General features: G+C 41.3%; 1 protein-coding gene across 4 annotated transcripts in view; it reads left to right on the forward strand.

Annotated features, from left to right (window-relative positions):
• The first annotated feature begins 506 nt into the window (after positions 1 to 506).
• The window catches only part of MTR (5-methyltetrahydrofolate-homocysteine methyltransferase), an 83,816-nt gene continuing 68,896 nt past the window's right edge, over positions 507 to 15,426 (forward strand). For 3 of the 4 annotated variants that reach the window (XR_012490813.1, XM_074316752.1, XM_074316753.1), the window contains exons 1-8: positions 537 to 782; positions 4,218 to 4,429; positions 5,992 to 6,081; positions 8,324 to 8,393; positions 10,328 to 10,420; positions 11,842 to 11,948; positions 14,528 to 14,587; positions 15,082 to 15,176. Coding sequence is in view for 3 of the 4 variants with exons in the window: in XM_074316752.1 (XP_074172853.1) it covers positions 4,220 to 4,429; positions 5,992 to 6,081; positions 8,324 to 8,393; positions 10,328 to 10,420; positions 11,842 to 11,948; positions 14,528 to 14,587; positions 15,082 to 15,176 (725 nt within the window). In the remaining variant the exon portion in view is untranslated. Of the gene's footprint in view, positions 783 to 4,217; positions 4,430 to 5,991; positions 6,082 to 8,323; positions 8,394 to 10,327; positions 10,421 to 11,841; positions 11,949 to 14,527; positions 14,588 to 15,081; positions 15,177 to 15,426 lie in introns of all 4 variants that reach the window. The other variant, XM_074316754.1, reaches the window with a different exon arrangement.

A 15,426-nucleotide genomic window follows, 5' to 3' on the forward strand; every position in this document is an offset into this window, starting at 1 on the left:
ATAGCTTGCCTATCTTTGCATCCCAAAGCCTGACACACAGTGGGCGCTCAAAAGTTTACTGTCAGTAAGCGAGCATTAACATGCACATGTGTTCTTCAGTTTCCCAAGCGCATTCAAGGATCTCATTTAATCCCTACTGGAGCCTTATAACGTAGTAATTATTACCACCCCATCACTTCCTGTTTATGGAGAGTGAAGACTAAGAGGGTAAACATCTCGCCCAGTGCCAGGCAATAACGGAACTTGATTAGAGCCTGGTCGTCCGACTCACGTGCCGGCTCTGGATGTCACAACTGTGCTGGTCAGCACCCATTGCCACCACGGTTCACACCGCCAGCTGCTACGCGGCCGCACATCCGAATTCGGGGCGGAGACACCTGAGCGGGGACCAGCCCCCTCCCCAGCGCGTCTCCCAGAGAGCCCCGGGGCGAGCCTAAGGCGATTGGTTGAGACCGACAGCCAATAGGGCCGCGACGAGCTCGCGCAGACCAATTGCAGGCCGGGGTGGGACTCCGCGCGGAGGCTCGGAGGAGGCAGAAGCTGGCAGCGTGCTCAGGTGTCGGAGCGCCGGCCAGAGAGGCCCTGGCTCGGGCGCGCGCAACGTCGTCCCGCTCTTCGGGTCCTCTCTGCTGCTCCGGGCCCCCGGGGCTCCGGGGCCCGTCTGGCGCTGGCCTGCCCCGCTCTCGGCCGTCCCCTGTGGAGATTTCCCCTCCGCGCCCCGCTCCTGAGGAGGAGGAGCCTCGGCTACGCGTCGCCCGCTCTGCGGGAGCGCACGCCCTCTGGTAACGCTCGGCGCTGGCCTCGGGTGTGGTGCTTGTCTTCCCGCGACACGCCGGGCCGGGTTCCCGCGGGCGGACGGGCGGCCCCTGTGGACTAGCGGAGCAGCTGAGCGGCCACGTGTCTCCCTGCTTCCTTCCCCGCCTGCACCCCCCTCTTCCTACCTGCATTCCCTCCCTCCCCACTGCACCTCTCCCCTCATACACCCCTTCCTTCCCAGGCACACCAGCCGTCAAATCCGCAACGCACCCCCTCTTTTCGTGCGCCAAAACCCTCAATGTCTGAGTAACAACTTTGAGGTTTGATGGAGCCTGTTTCAGCGGGGCTCTAAGAAAGTTTTGACTGACTTAACGTTCTCATTCCATAGTTAATTGAGCACCTACTGTGCCCAAAGAGAGTTCGGGTGCAGAGAGTGTTTATTTTCCGTTTCAGGGTTAGGGCAGTCATTCTGCTAACTCCAGGGTGTGTAGAATCACTGGGGTAAAACAGATTAGCAGATACCCAGTAGGTCGGGATGGGGAGTAGAAATCTCAAGTGATTCTGATTTTGGTGGCTCTGCGATCAACATTGAGAAAAAAACTAGTTTAGTACAAGAATTGAGTATAATTTCAGCTTTACAATGAGCTGTGGATCTCTACGTTCATCCTGGTTACAATCTGTGCAGAAATGACACCCATAAAAAAGTGAGATATGGGGTAGTTCATGTAGAAACAAGAAAATCACTAATAAGGACAGAACAATCGCTGCTGTGACAGGATGTTCCGCTCCAGGAGGAGGGTGAATGTTCAGTTCCTAATAACTCAGAAGGAGATTAAACAGGTGACCCAGTGACCCTATGGATTCTAGGGTTCTCATAAATGGAACTGGTACAATTGTTCTGGAAACTAGTGGTACTGTGAGTGGAAGATGACTTATCACTGTTGCTATCAAATAAGACCTATCCCTCTCATACAGTTATTTGAATATCTCTTAGGACTTCAGGCCGTCCCCTCCCGGTTTAATTTTAAAAAGGAAATATGTAATTTCCCTTTCATAGGAATGTATCAGCAGCAGGATGGCTCAGCTGAATGGGGGAACTGCAAAACCATAGATTCCTGTATTCACTGTGAAAGATGTAAGGGGGCGTCTGCTCTGTTTAGAACCTGACTAATTAGGAGTAAAATGTGCACAGAGTTCTGTATCTAATGAACTGAATACAGAGGAATAGGGTGTTTTGGTTGTTGTTGTTCTTCATGGAAGAGAAACATTTCAAAAAGAATGCTCATCCTGCAGGGGAAAGAATTGTTGAGGTGACTTACTCTTAGGAGGAGGTTCTGGAGGGGACATGGTGATTAGAAGCCAGTGAAAGATAAACGCCGACTGGAAAAGTTTGGGGAATGCCTGAGGCTAAGAACAGTGAATTTAATTTAATTTAAACTGGCAAATCTGGGAGGAAGATCTTTCAGTTTCTCTAAAAGGGAAATCTTACATTATCCCCTAAAAGGTAAATAAGCATGTGGATCATTTAGAAGCAATGGCTTTTTAAGGAACTTAGTTGCAGAGGAATTCTGTATTCAGTCCATGTAATTCTCATTCATGTTTGTTTTATGTATTTTCTATTCACAATTATCTTACTTTCATAGGCAGCCTGTTTCAGGTATTTCTGTGTATTTGTATGTTTCTTTGTACTCTAATCTGTATATATGTGTATTTTTAATTTATGTTAATAGTCTCATGGTAGTTAACCGTTGCTGACTTTTTCAGTCAATATTCCAGCCTTACAGTACGGCAAATACCATGGTCTGTCTGGTTACCACCACGTAGTATTCCACATGACCATCCACCACATTTTACTTTGCCATGTCCCAAGCTTGTCTCCAACTTGTCATTCCTTCAAACATGCTCACGTGTTCTCTGTGGGTCTGTATGAGACTTTGGGAAGTATACCTAGGAGTGAGATTGCTAGGTTTCCCGCATACTCAATTTTGCTAAGTCCTGCTGGGCTGCTCTCCACAGTGGCTCTGTCTACGCGTATATTCTAACAAGCATACTTGAGGGTTTGGGTTTTCTTTGGCATTATCCAATCTTCTAACTATTACCTATCTGTTGTATGTAAATTGGCGTTGTCTTGTTTTAATTCACATCGCTCTGATAGCTCATGAGTTTGAGCCTCTCTTCCTATACTTGTTGGTTGTTTTCCCCTCCCTTTACTTGCCTATTTTTATGTTTTACCCATTTTCCTGTTTGATTTCTTATTGATTTGTAGGAGTTCCTTGTACATTATACATGTTAGTCCCTTTTAGCTTTAGACATTGCAAAATCTTCCTCTAGTCCATAATTTGTTTATTATTTTTGTCTGTGGTGAGTTTCATTTGACAGAAATTCTTAGTTTTTATGTAATCAAATTCACCTTTTTTTATTTTAACATTATACTTTGGGCCTTTTGAGTCTTAAGAAGTCTTTCCCTAGTCTAAGTAATGAAGATACTCTATATTTTACTTTTTCTTATTTTATGATATGGGTTTGTCATATGTTGTAATATTTGGTGGGCCAAGTAACCTCTTTCTGCTTTTTCAAAGTTAATTTAGCTCTTTATGGACTGTAAGTCTTCCACATAAATTATAAAGTTTGTCAAATTTCTTGTAAAAATCAGGTATTTAGAGTTTTAAAAAACCTTTGATATCTTGCATATACGATGACTCTTAACAAGATCTTAGAAATTATATATATGGAGGGCAGGGTGTTTTATGGTAAAACATCGTCCCATTTTATTATCAGAGTTCCTATAACAAAGGCAGAGCTGATATTTCCCTGTTTTGCATAAACACAAAGTCTTGTCCAAAACCCCATAACTACATACGGGAGCTGGGACTAAACCAAGATTTCTTGATTTTTCTCAACCTGTCATCATTAGCAGTGGTGAGTGAAACCCTATGTATAGGCTATTAGTTCTGACAATGGGTGGGGGAGATTCTCAGAGTTAACAATTTAAATAGAATTTGGAATGAATGATGTTTTCAGTTATCCATATTAAATCTCCCTACTAAGGGAGCATGTGCACAGCATTGAGAGAGAGAGAGAGAGAGAGAGAGAGAGAGAGAGAGAGAGAGGCAGCCTGAAGACTTGCTTCCGCAGCCTGTCCTGGCTTGTGTCACTTGGTCATTGCTGCTTGTTTTCCTCATCTCTGAAGCAGGAGTAACTGCATCCTGCTTTCACCTCTGTGGTGCATCACCAGTGATTTTGTGCTGTGTGCAATCTTTTATTATATTAGGCATTGTTTCAGCTTAATGAAAACATTTTTGGGCAGCGTTTTTCTAATGTTGTGGAGCTATGAGCTCGTCTCTTATGAGCTCTCTTTACTCCCTGTTGTGAACCATTATAAATTACTCTAACCTCCCTCTCCACACATCTTTTTCCCCTGTCATTTTTTAAAGTCAGATTTTTCACTTTCTTGAAAACAGGCATGACGAAAACCCTGCCGGATAAGATTGAAGCCATTCTGCGGGAGAGAATCATGGTGCTGGATGGAGGCATGGGGACCATGATCCAGCGGTATAAGCTGAGTGAAGAGGACTTCCGAGGTCAAGAATTTAAAGGTCACGCCAGGCCACTGAAAGGCAACAATGACATTCTAAGCATAACTCAACCCAATGTCGTTTACCAAATCCATAAGGTAAAATGTCCCCAGATGCTTATATTTTCAGTCTGTCGTTCTGCACGCTGTTTCATGTACTGAGGGCAGGACTCTGTTGCATCTAGCTCTGGAGGGTACCGAAGAAAGAGGTTATTTGTTCAGAAAGCAGGTGTTGGACACTAAATAAAAGTCACGTACTGTGTTGAGCATTCAGAGGAAGGAGATGAGCAAGATAGGTTTTCTGCCTTTGAGGTGTTTAAACTCCAGTGAAAATCCACAAAATCCTGGACAAATTAGGGTTTTTACATACACTGTGTTACTAAAGTCACCACGACAGCCTGGATGAAATAAAATGAAAGGAAGTTATTATTCATTTTATGGATTTGGAAACTGAGGATCACAGAGATTAAATAGCTTGCCTGATGGGACAGAGGTTTACTGACCTGAAATCCCATGGTCTTTCTTTCTGTTTTCCTGTCTCCAATAAAAATGGCTAGCCAACATAAAGAGATCAGAAGCAAGTAATTGGGTATTGCTAGACTTTTAGAACTTAAAAATAAACAGAACTAAATTGTTTTATAGGTGATGTTAGGAATTTCATAGAATTATGACTAGAAGAGATAATAAGATCATTTGATCTATTTTCCTGGTCTGGATTCAGTTAGGACAAAGCTTATTTACCAGTTAAGTAAGAAAGTTTTATATTCTAGAGGAGGGCATTGTTACAGGTGTTTCAGAGTCTTCTTAAGGAAAAACAATTACCTAAACAAATCACTGAGAGATTAAGTGATTCCTTGAGTGTGGAAGTGATCATTACTGAGTGGTCAAGACTTTGTTCTAGAAAAGATGCAGGATGGTTTTAATTTGAAGAAAAACTAAGAATGTTTTTCCTTTGGTTATAATGGGAATTGTAGGTACTGGAAAATTTGAAATTGGTCTTTGAAGAGGTTTGGTTCTGCAGAATGAGCGGTACCTCGGTTTTTCTGCTAGGCTTGAGAATATGTAGTTAAATCTCATAAAATCCCAGTGTGTTGAGATTGGGAATGTCATCATGGGGATGAATTGCTTGGGGATAGTTACAAAAATCAGTTCTTATAATGCAGTTGGTGAGTCACATGACTACCATGTGGCTTTGTCATTTTCATGTGGTATAAGTTCCCGAGGGCAGGAATTTCTGTATGTTTTTCACTCCTGATCGCTACTGCCTAGAACAGTATTTCACACACAGTTAGTACTCAGTAAGTATTTGCTGAAGGAATGAATCCTCGTCCTGTGTATTAGTTGAACATCTAGACAGAACTAGGTTCCCATGAAACAAAAATGACGAAATACAGTAAGGCATGCCTGGCTATCAGAATTTAAGGAACTTGATTCAATTCATAACTGTGTGTGGCCTTGGTCTAAATTCAAATGCTGTGTTTGTTTACAGCACGTGTCTTTTTATAAAATCCTTGCATGTTTTGCATCTAGCCTCTAGTGCAGTGCCATATACTTAGTAACTGGTCAGTAGGTGTTTGGTGGTGATGATGATGAAAAAGACATATTTATTGCTGGGGGACAGGGGTTCTGAAACTGAGCACTCCAGTACTGTCTCGTTGCAGGATTACTTGCTGGCTGGGGCGGACATCATTGAAACAAACACTTTTAGCAGCACTTACATTGCCCAAGCTGACTATGGCCTGGAATACTTGGTAAGAATTCCATTTTCCTCACATCGAAGACGTTTGGGAGCATTTGTCACATCGATAGTTGCAAGTGAAGAGACCACCTGAAGCTAATGCCTGGTTTTCTGTTGCTGGTGCTCAGACAGGGAAATCAGACTGGTTTGAATCTCTTCTGCTTACGACTATAGCAGCCCATTCATTTTCCGTCTGGCTTCTTTTATCAGCAAGTAATAATCAAATAAAAATGACGCGTATTATGCAGTGACTGTTGTTGAAGGCATAATGATTGGCTATGTGCACAGTTTTGTGAGGCCTTTTTAAGTACTGGGTAGCAGATTTGATTTCCCTTTTTTTTAAAATTGTGGCAAAATACATATAACACAAAATTTACCATTTTAACCATTTTTAGGTTTAGTGACATTAAGCATATTCACATTGTTATGCTAACATTACTACCATCTGTGAGGTGGTATTTATCCCCAGAACTCATTGTGTCTTGTGAAACTGAAACTCTGTCCCCATTAAACAGTAATTCCCCATTCCCCTCTCCGCACAGACCCTGGCACCCACCATGCCACTTTCTGTCTCTCTGAATTTGACTATTCTAGAACCTCATATAAGTGTAATCATACAGTGTGTGCCCTTTTGTGACTCGCTTATTTCACTTAACATCCTCAAGGTTTATTTCTGTTGTAGCGTTTATCAGAATTTCCTTATTTTAAAGGCTGAATACTATTCCATTGTATAGATATACCACATTTTATCCATTCCTCCATCAATGGACACTTGGGTTGCTTGTATCCTTTGGCTATTGTGAACAGTGCTGCTGAGAATATGGGTGTACAGATATCTATCTGTTCGAGTGCCTGCTTTCATTTTCTTTGAGTATGTACCCAGAAGTGGAAATTGCTAGATCATATGGTAATTCCATGTTTAATTTTTTGAGAAACGACTGTTTTCCATGGTGGCTGCACCATTTTATATTCCCTCGAACAGTACAAGGGTTCCAATTTTTCCACATTTTTGCCAATACTCTTCTGTTTTTTTTTGTTGTTGTTGTTGTTTTTTTGATAGTAGCCATCGAATGGGTTTGGGGTGGCAGATTTGGTTTATTTTTAATCAACATGATGCTTCTGTTTTCACATTTTATAAAATGTTAACGATGGATGATGGGAACACATGATAGATGTATTCCTATCTACCGTGGTCCCCATTTCTGTGTGGAATTTTTGTAGCTACTTGCCTCTGCTTTCATGTACGTAGTCCCGAGCGCTCCGACACTGATTTCTCTCCTGATCTCCTGATATTGGGGCTTTATGAGAGCATGTGCCTTTTGGCTCATCAAAGGAAAATGAATTTGTGTTGTAGGGTAGGAGGTGGCAAACTTTTTCTCTAAAGTCCCACATTGTAAATATTTTAGGCTTTCTTGGCTACTATATACAGTCTTGCAATCACTCAGCTCTGTCGTTGTAGCGCAAAAGCAGTCATAGGAACTGTGTAAACAAGGGGCTTGACTGTGTTCCAATAAAAATTTATTTACGAAATAGGCAGCAGGCTAGATTTGCCCTGGGAGCCAGACTTCCATAATCCCTATTTTAGGATATTCTTGTTTCTTAATTATTAGCTATGAGGGTCTGAGGCACAGAGGGTCTCAGAATTAGACGGAATCTTGATCACAAGCTCCTCATCCGGCCTGTGGAAGGGCTTTAGGAGGCCTTCGAATCTCTTTAAATTTTAGGCAGTACCTTGTGTATTTGTGCATACTTGTTTTTGTTTCCTAGTGAGAGCGTTCATTGACCTTTACCAAATTTCAAGAGGTTAATAATCTGCAAAAGTTCGGAACCGTCGATTACAGCCATTGTTTGGTGAAGGAAGTCAGGGACTGCCCAGGCTGGCAGTGATGAGATGGCCCGAGAACCCAGGCCTCCTGTCTCTGAAGCTGTGCTTTTCCCATTACTGTACTTTTTTCTCATTCTCAGAATATTTAATGCATCAGTTTATGTTCTGACATGCCAATGTTCAGAGATTTTTTTTTGTCACCTAGTTCATGGTTTTGGGGAAGAACCTAAAAGCAGTTCCGACTTGCCTTTCCTCTGGCCTTCAAGGCTGGGGCAGCCGATAGGCCTTCTTGGCCATGATTTCATTCAGACCTCAAACCACTCTGCATTTCCTTTTGGAATAAAACTAGGCTTTATAACATCATGACTTCCTTATTTAATATGTAGAGGAAAAGAAAGACAAGCTAATGTTTGCAGTTGTTATGTGTTAGGCTTACCGGATGAACAAGTGCTCTGCGGAAGTGGCCAGGAAAGCAGCCGAGGAGATAACTCTCCAGACAGGTAAGGGATGTGTTTCTCCCTTTCTTACAGAGATGCTTCCTTTGACATTTCCAGCAGTAATATGCTGTCCACTTTGTCCTTTCATGACAGTTGGCCTACTAGCACTCTTGCAGACACTGTGTTATGCTTGTTTGTAGGTTGCGTCTCTGTAATTTCAGTCAAGCATTTGGTGTCTCTGAATTGACTGTCCCCATGGGCCTTGGGCCCAGGTTTATTCTGAGTTTACTCTGCTGGGGGTTATATCCTAACTTTGTAGCTAAGACCATGGCTTCCTTGTATATTTACAGCTAAAATCATTTTCTCCCTTTGGAAACATACCATTGGGTTATTAAGGCAACAGCTGACTGTCTTGGCCATTTTGGTTATCATTAAGATGTTTGATCTTACCCCTTTAAAGCTACCCTCATCCCTGTGGCAGACTTACCTTGGGAAGGAGATACTGTCTTTGGGGCATTCTCCACCTTATACCACTAATGTCCTTGAAGGCTGTGTGTAGTCCACAGAGTGTGACATTAGATTTAGCTTTACAGGAACTTGAAAAGTGCTCCCCAAAATACCTAACCTCCTGGCTGGCAGCCATGGAACAGCTGGGTACCAGCTTTGAGGGAGGGAAAGGAATAGAAGCATACATATGGAGCACCTTAAGATTTGGAAATGTGAATTTATTGCCAACAGAAAAGATGTGAAGAAGATTGTTAGGAAGTCAGGCACAGCATACTAATGAAGACAGCACTTTATTAGGAACTCTGTTTCTGAGAGATAATGTTTAAATCCATAGGAATGTGTACACTATTATCCCAACAGAGTTGCAGGTCAGAGAATGTTCAACCAGCTAAAGCAGGGGAAGATAAGGACTTTTTTCTTATTTCTATATTATTGTTCAGCTTTGGAGAAGATACGGAATATTTTGGCCTGTAACCTGTTCACAGGCTTGGTAATCAACTAGTTGGTGGTCTTCTCCAGTTAAATTGTAGTATGTAACCAGGTTACTGAATGGTTGAAATCACCAGAGGTAATGAGCAGTGTAGACTGGGCTCCTGTTAGCATCTGTAAATGAGCAACCTCTCAGGCTCCAAGGCTCTTGCCTGAAGGAAACGTTATTGGCGGGGGGTTGGGGATAAAGGGAAGGTGAGAGGTTTTGGGAACGTACAGAGGGATAGTGGATGGGGGGAGGGGGGTTCACACAGTGTGAGGGATATAAATGATAAATGTCTAAGTTTTGCTTTGTCTTGTGCACCTGAAACTAATTAAATTAAAAAAAAAAAAAAAAAAGAAATTTAAAGGTTAAAACTAAAAAAAAAAAAAAAAAAAAAAATATTAAAATAATTATTGAAGTAAGATTTGATCTGCTTCGTACTTTCATTTCAGGCTTTATAATGATTAATCCTGATTTAATATTTCCCCCCAGTAAAGGGCCTGCGATATAATACTGGAGGGCATTTCAAGTTGAGTGCTAGTGTGGGGTGCTTTTGCAGAACCTATGTTAACTTCAGGCACTTCAAGAATGAGGAGAGAGAGAATTTGTCCAGTCATAGCTGTGGTGATAGAAAAGGATTACTTAGTGAAAGGCTTTGAAACCAGCTCTGTGGGAATTCAGTTTTTTGGATTGGCTTGGTGATAATTTGTGCACATCCCCTATATTTCATAATTGTCCAGTGGGATCTGGGACAACCCCCATAGTCAAACATGTATTTGCGGTAAAATCTGTGAACCGTCCCAATAAGTGGCATGAAGACTGTAAATAGCCTCTTGTTAGTTTAGGAGAGGTTGAGTTTTGTTGTCATATGAATTAAGGAAAAAATTAGGGCTTTGTGCTTTTTGCATTTCAGAGCTTTGGACAAAGGATTATACACAATATCGTAGGGAAATCTTATACCTTATTTATTCACAATAAAAACATCCAGAGATGTCACACTTGTTTTTATTTCTCAAAGGAATTAAGAGGTTTGTGGCAGGAGCCCTGGGTCCAACTAATAAGACACTCTCTGTGTCCCCGTCTGTGGAAAGACCAGATTACAGGAATATCAGTGAGTATCACATATAATCATTGATCTTGGGCAAATCATTCTGTGTTTTAGTAATCTCTAAATCAAATGGGACCGATACCAGGATCTACCTCAGGGTTATTGTGACTTAATCCACATAAAGGGCTTATAGAAGTCCCTGGAATATAGCAGACTTCTAAATAAAAAGTTAGCTGTTGTTATTGTTCATATATTTTTTTGAGCTTGCTTTCAAACATACATAGTGTTGTGTTAGTGCTTCTTTTTCAGCTGTGGAAATAAAACCAATCAAAATAAAGCTTTAAACCGAGAAGTTGAGAAATTATGAATTCCAGGCCTTGGTCTATTATAGAGTAACCAACTAGACCCCTATTTTATTTATTAGAAAGCAGTCCAAACTATATAAGCATACTATCATTAAAAACATTGTAAACTAGCATATGTAGCAATACTTGCATTGAGATTTTATGAAAAATCTAGAAAGCTAGGTCAATTTCTTAAACATCAGACTATAAAAATCCAACAGGATTGAACTGTCAGAGCTGAATAGTAATGCTACCATGTATGGTGGTGAATTTCGTGTAGCTGACAAGTTCAGGCAAGTGTGGTTTGTGGGTTTGGGTCACAGAACTTTCCACGCAGTAATTCCACACTTCATCACCAGGGTTGCTCGTTCTGTTGCCTTTGGTCTAGACATGGCAATGAGGAGCTAATGCTTCCTTTCTCTCCTTTATAAGATGACGCATACTTACGCAGCAAACACAAATGTGTTGTTCAGGCTTCTCTGCAGAATGTCAGAGCATTTTTTCTCTCCTGGTTGGGAAGTAAAATGGGGAGAGAGATGATCTCTCAGGTGGAAACAGACAATTCAAGACGTTTCTAACAACAATTTTTCCTAGGAGTGTTTGAACACTTTTGTGTGAGACTGAAATTGCCCTCAGGCAGGTTTCCTCTCTGACAGAGTTGGTGTCAGAGGGCAGGAGCCAAATCCACAGGAGTGCAGCCTTTTAGCACAGAGAGGGAGAGGATGTGACTCGTTATGGATCCAAATAGTATGACATGTTTCTGCAGTTACTTCTCACACTCATTCCTTAGTGGATTGATTAAAACTGTCCCTAAAAAGAATGATCTGTTTTAAAGATCTTGAAGGTAAGGTGCAGGGCTCAGGACATCCTACAGCTTTCCGCTCGCTCTCATTCTCAGCTCACACATGGGACGTGCAGGCTACATGCGGGTGTTCAGGAGCAACTGTGTTTGCTTTACTGGTTTCACATCTGTCATTGCCGTGTTTCTGTATTTGGTTTCTTACAAAAGGTTGTGTTGTCCTCGAAATGATGCATTAGAAACCAGCGACAGTCAGTGCTCAGGTGTGAGGCCTGAACTCAGCATGTCTTGGTGGTTCAGAGGGTACTAATGACGGCCTCGGTGTGGTTCATTTTTTGCAGCATTTGATGAGCTCGTTGAAGCATACAGAGAGCAGGCCACAGGGCTTCTGGACGGTGGGGTTGATATCTTACTCGTTGAAACTATTTTTGATACCGCCAATGCCAAGGTGAGTTAAGGGAGGAAAATGGGACAGGGCTGGGGTGGGGGTGGGGGTGGCTGTGATGACTCCCCTATAACAGTGAGGAGACAATGGCCATTAGCAAAGTTAAATGAAATTCCTCTATTCCATTTTATTCTTGACTATCTTTAATTGAGGCCAGTAGGATGAGAAACACTTCAAAGGTTATCTTTTTAACTTTACAAAAAAAAATTTTTTTAAATTATGACAGTATATTTTTTCACGTATAGCTACTATATGTGCATACATGCCTAGGTAATAAATACAAACACATGGTTCTAAATTCAAAAGTGACAAGTAGTATCTTTCCAACTCCTGTTCCCTGAGCCAACTACTATTACCGTGTGGGGGTCCTGGTAGGAATTCTGTGCAGATAGCAGCATGTGTGTGCATGCATTTGTATTTCTTACATATGTATTTCTTACATATGTACTCATATGTACATGAGTGTATGGAGTGAAAAGTAAATATCCTTGCGCATGTGTTGTTGCACAGTGTGGCTAGAGGTTAAATTTCTACAAGTGAAATTGCCTGGCCAAAGGGTTTGTGCATTGTTAATATTGATCTTTAGTGTCAAATGACCCTCCTTGGAGATGTACTCATTTAAACCCCAGTCAACAAGCAGTACTGGTTTTATTTACCACATTCTCTTGAACACCATCTATTGTTAAACCTTTTGATCTTTTCCAATCCGATAGGTGAAAAATGCTACCTCTCTGTAGTTTTCATTTATATTTGTCTGACTATAAATGAAATCGAATATCTTTTTTTCAGTTTTACAACCATTGACATTTCCTGTTCTGTGATTTGTGTCATGTGCCTTTTTTCTATTGGAGTTTTGGTCTTTTTAATTTAGTCTTTTCCTAAGGAAATTGGGCCTTTGTCAATGATGAGTAGCAGATATTGTCTGCAGTTTGATGTTTGACTTTTGACTTTATATTTGGTGGTGATGGTCTTATAGTTGTGCTGTTTTTTGTTTGTTATGTTTTTGTTTTTCACTGTTGCAAGAAAATTATAATTTTGTATGGTTTGATTTATGGATTTTGTTTTTGTTTTGTTTTTTTCTGGCAGGGAGGGAATTATATTTGCAAGTACACTTCCCATTCCAAGATAAGGAGAAAAATGGGTCTCTTTTTACTCTAGTACAGTTTCATCAAACCTTTAATTGTTTAATGTTGTGGAAATAAGACCACAGATTCAGAATTTTTGAAACTTTTTTTTTTTTTTTTTCAACTGAAATACATGAAGAATGAGGGGAGTGACTACCAGTCAGCAGCTGGATGACTATCCCGCCTTATTTTTAACATACCTAGAAATTGTTTTGTGCATCTCCAGTAAACAAATAATAATTTGAAAAGCAACTCAGGTATGCATTTTGAAATAAGAACAGTAGCAAACATAATAAGGAATTTATCTGAAATGAGACCCAGATAGACATTTGAGGAGTCACAGTATTGTTTAGATTAGAAATAAGGGTGAGGGTATAACAACAGGGGCTTAGGCATTAAGGGTATATTTTGTTAGTTCAGTTTTTAGGTTGTAGAATGTGTGACATAACATTCTTTTGATTATAAAGGGACTGTTTTCCCTCGCTATGCATCTGGAATTCATTTTGTAGTGAGAATAGGATAGAAATCTCCCTGTTTTTTTTTCCCTAAGGTTACCCAGCTTTCCTAACACCATCTATTGAGCGTTCTGTTATTTTCCAATGATGGGAATCATGTGGAATGTCACCCATACATCCTAAATTCAGGAGTGCATCTGGGTCTGATCTGTTCCCGGAACCTGTCTGCTGATGTCACAGCACCGTCCTGTTAGTTACCATAGATGGCATTACAATTACAGTATGTCTGAGTACCTGGTAGACTTTTCATTTAACTCTCCCCCCACCCCACCCCTTTTGTCAAGAACTTTCCTGGCCATCCTTTACATTTTATTTTCTGTAAGATCTTTTGGATCAATTTGTGTAGTTCTAAAAAGAGAAATTCTGATATTTTTTCCATGGAAAGAAAACCCATCACAATGATGGTACACATTAATTACAGGTTACATTCTGATTTCAGAAAATAAATTATGAAAATATGCACATCTTAGAATCAAGGAACATAATGATAAAAAGAAAGAGAAGATGTGTTGCCTAGAATTTAACAAAACATGGACAGTACAAAGTAACATGAGCTCACGCTCTTATTTGCAATGACACACATTCTGTTGATTATACATCTATCATGACATGAGGGTGTGGAAGGCAGAGACATTCTTATTTATCTATTTTTAATTTTGATTGAGAGAAGGAAGAAAGAGTAGCTCTTCAGCTCCTTCTCAGAGGAAATATTAGTTCACAGGTGGACTTTCAGCATTTGTTTTGTTTTAGTGTGTTCACTGTGATACTTGTGACAGGACTGCTGGGTTGTGCATTGTAGGAGAACATGTTTCTTCTCCCTAGAGAACACGATGTGTATCTTCCCCGAAGAGGTCTTAGAAGGTCGAGCATTCTCATCAGCTGTTTAGACTGACCTTGGCCACAGTCTCTCAGAAATAAAGGTGTTCTTTTATTTCTCTGACAGGCAGCCTTGTTTGCACTCCAAAACCTTTTTGAAGAGAAATATGCTCCCCGGCCTATCTTTGTAAGTTCTAAAATGTTTATTTTTGTTTTCTACTAACATTGTCATTTTGGCGGTAGGGTGTTTGTTTTCCTTGCATAGTAGAACTATTGATAGTAACTTTTGGAAACCACCGACTTTCACTTCTCTGTTCACCACCCTCCTACCAACCCCTCTACACCAGAAACAGTCTTGCCTCTGGGAATGTGAAGAAAATTAATCTATAAGTGGTCGGTGGAAGGCACAGTGGCCAGAGGGAAGCCAGAGGCATAGGGACTCACTCTCCTTAGGGCCCAGAGCCGGCGGCCTTGCATGACGACTGAGTACCTGGCCCTGAAGACGCCAGACTCCCAGTTTATTAACTCAATAGGCCCCTGCAGAGTCCCACTGTACAAAGAGCTGCTTTGAGTTTGAGTTCCACAGTACTCTTCCCAGTAAAAGAACATTTTGTTTTGTCTTGGGGACTAAACTCTTAATTCGAGTCTACATTGTTGACTGAGTTTACTTTGCTAATTCAGATTTCAGGGACGATTGTCGATAAAAGTGGGCGGACGCTTTCTGGACAGACAGCAGAGGCGTTTGTCATCAGTGTGTCTCACGCAGACCCACTCTGGTGAGTGACCATCCTGTCCTTGACCTCATCCCTTTTGGGGATCTTCTCTGATGACCACTCATTGTAACCTGGAAGGAGGCTGCTTCTGCTTATTTCCACTGCCCCACCTGCATGGGATTGGCTTTCCTGGAAGTACATTCAGACTGTTCCCTAAAGGCGGCGGAAGGCCGCTGCCTGAGGGGGTCAATTTGGGGGACTGGGAGGGAGAGCTGTCATGCCTCTGGGGACAGCCACGTGGTTGCTTTGTTAT

The sequence above is a fragment of the Rhinolophus sinicus genome, linkage group LG12, assembly GCF_036562045.2.
Source record: "Rhinolophus sinicus isolate RSC01 linkage group LG12, ASM3656204v1, whole genome shotgun sequence".
Lineage (NCBI taxonomy): Eukaryota > Metazoa > Chordata > Mammalia > Chiroptera > Rhinolophidae > Rhinolophus > Rhinolophus sinicus.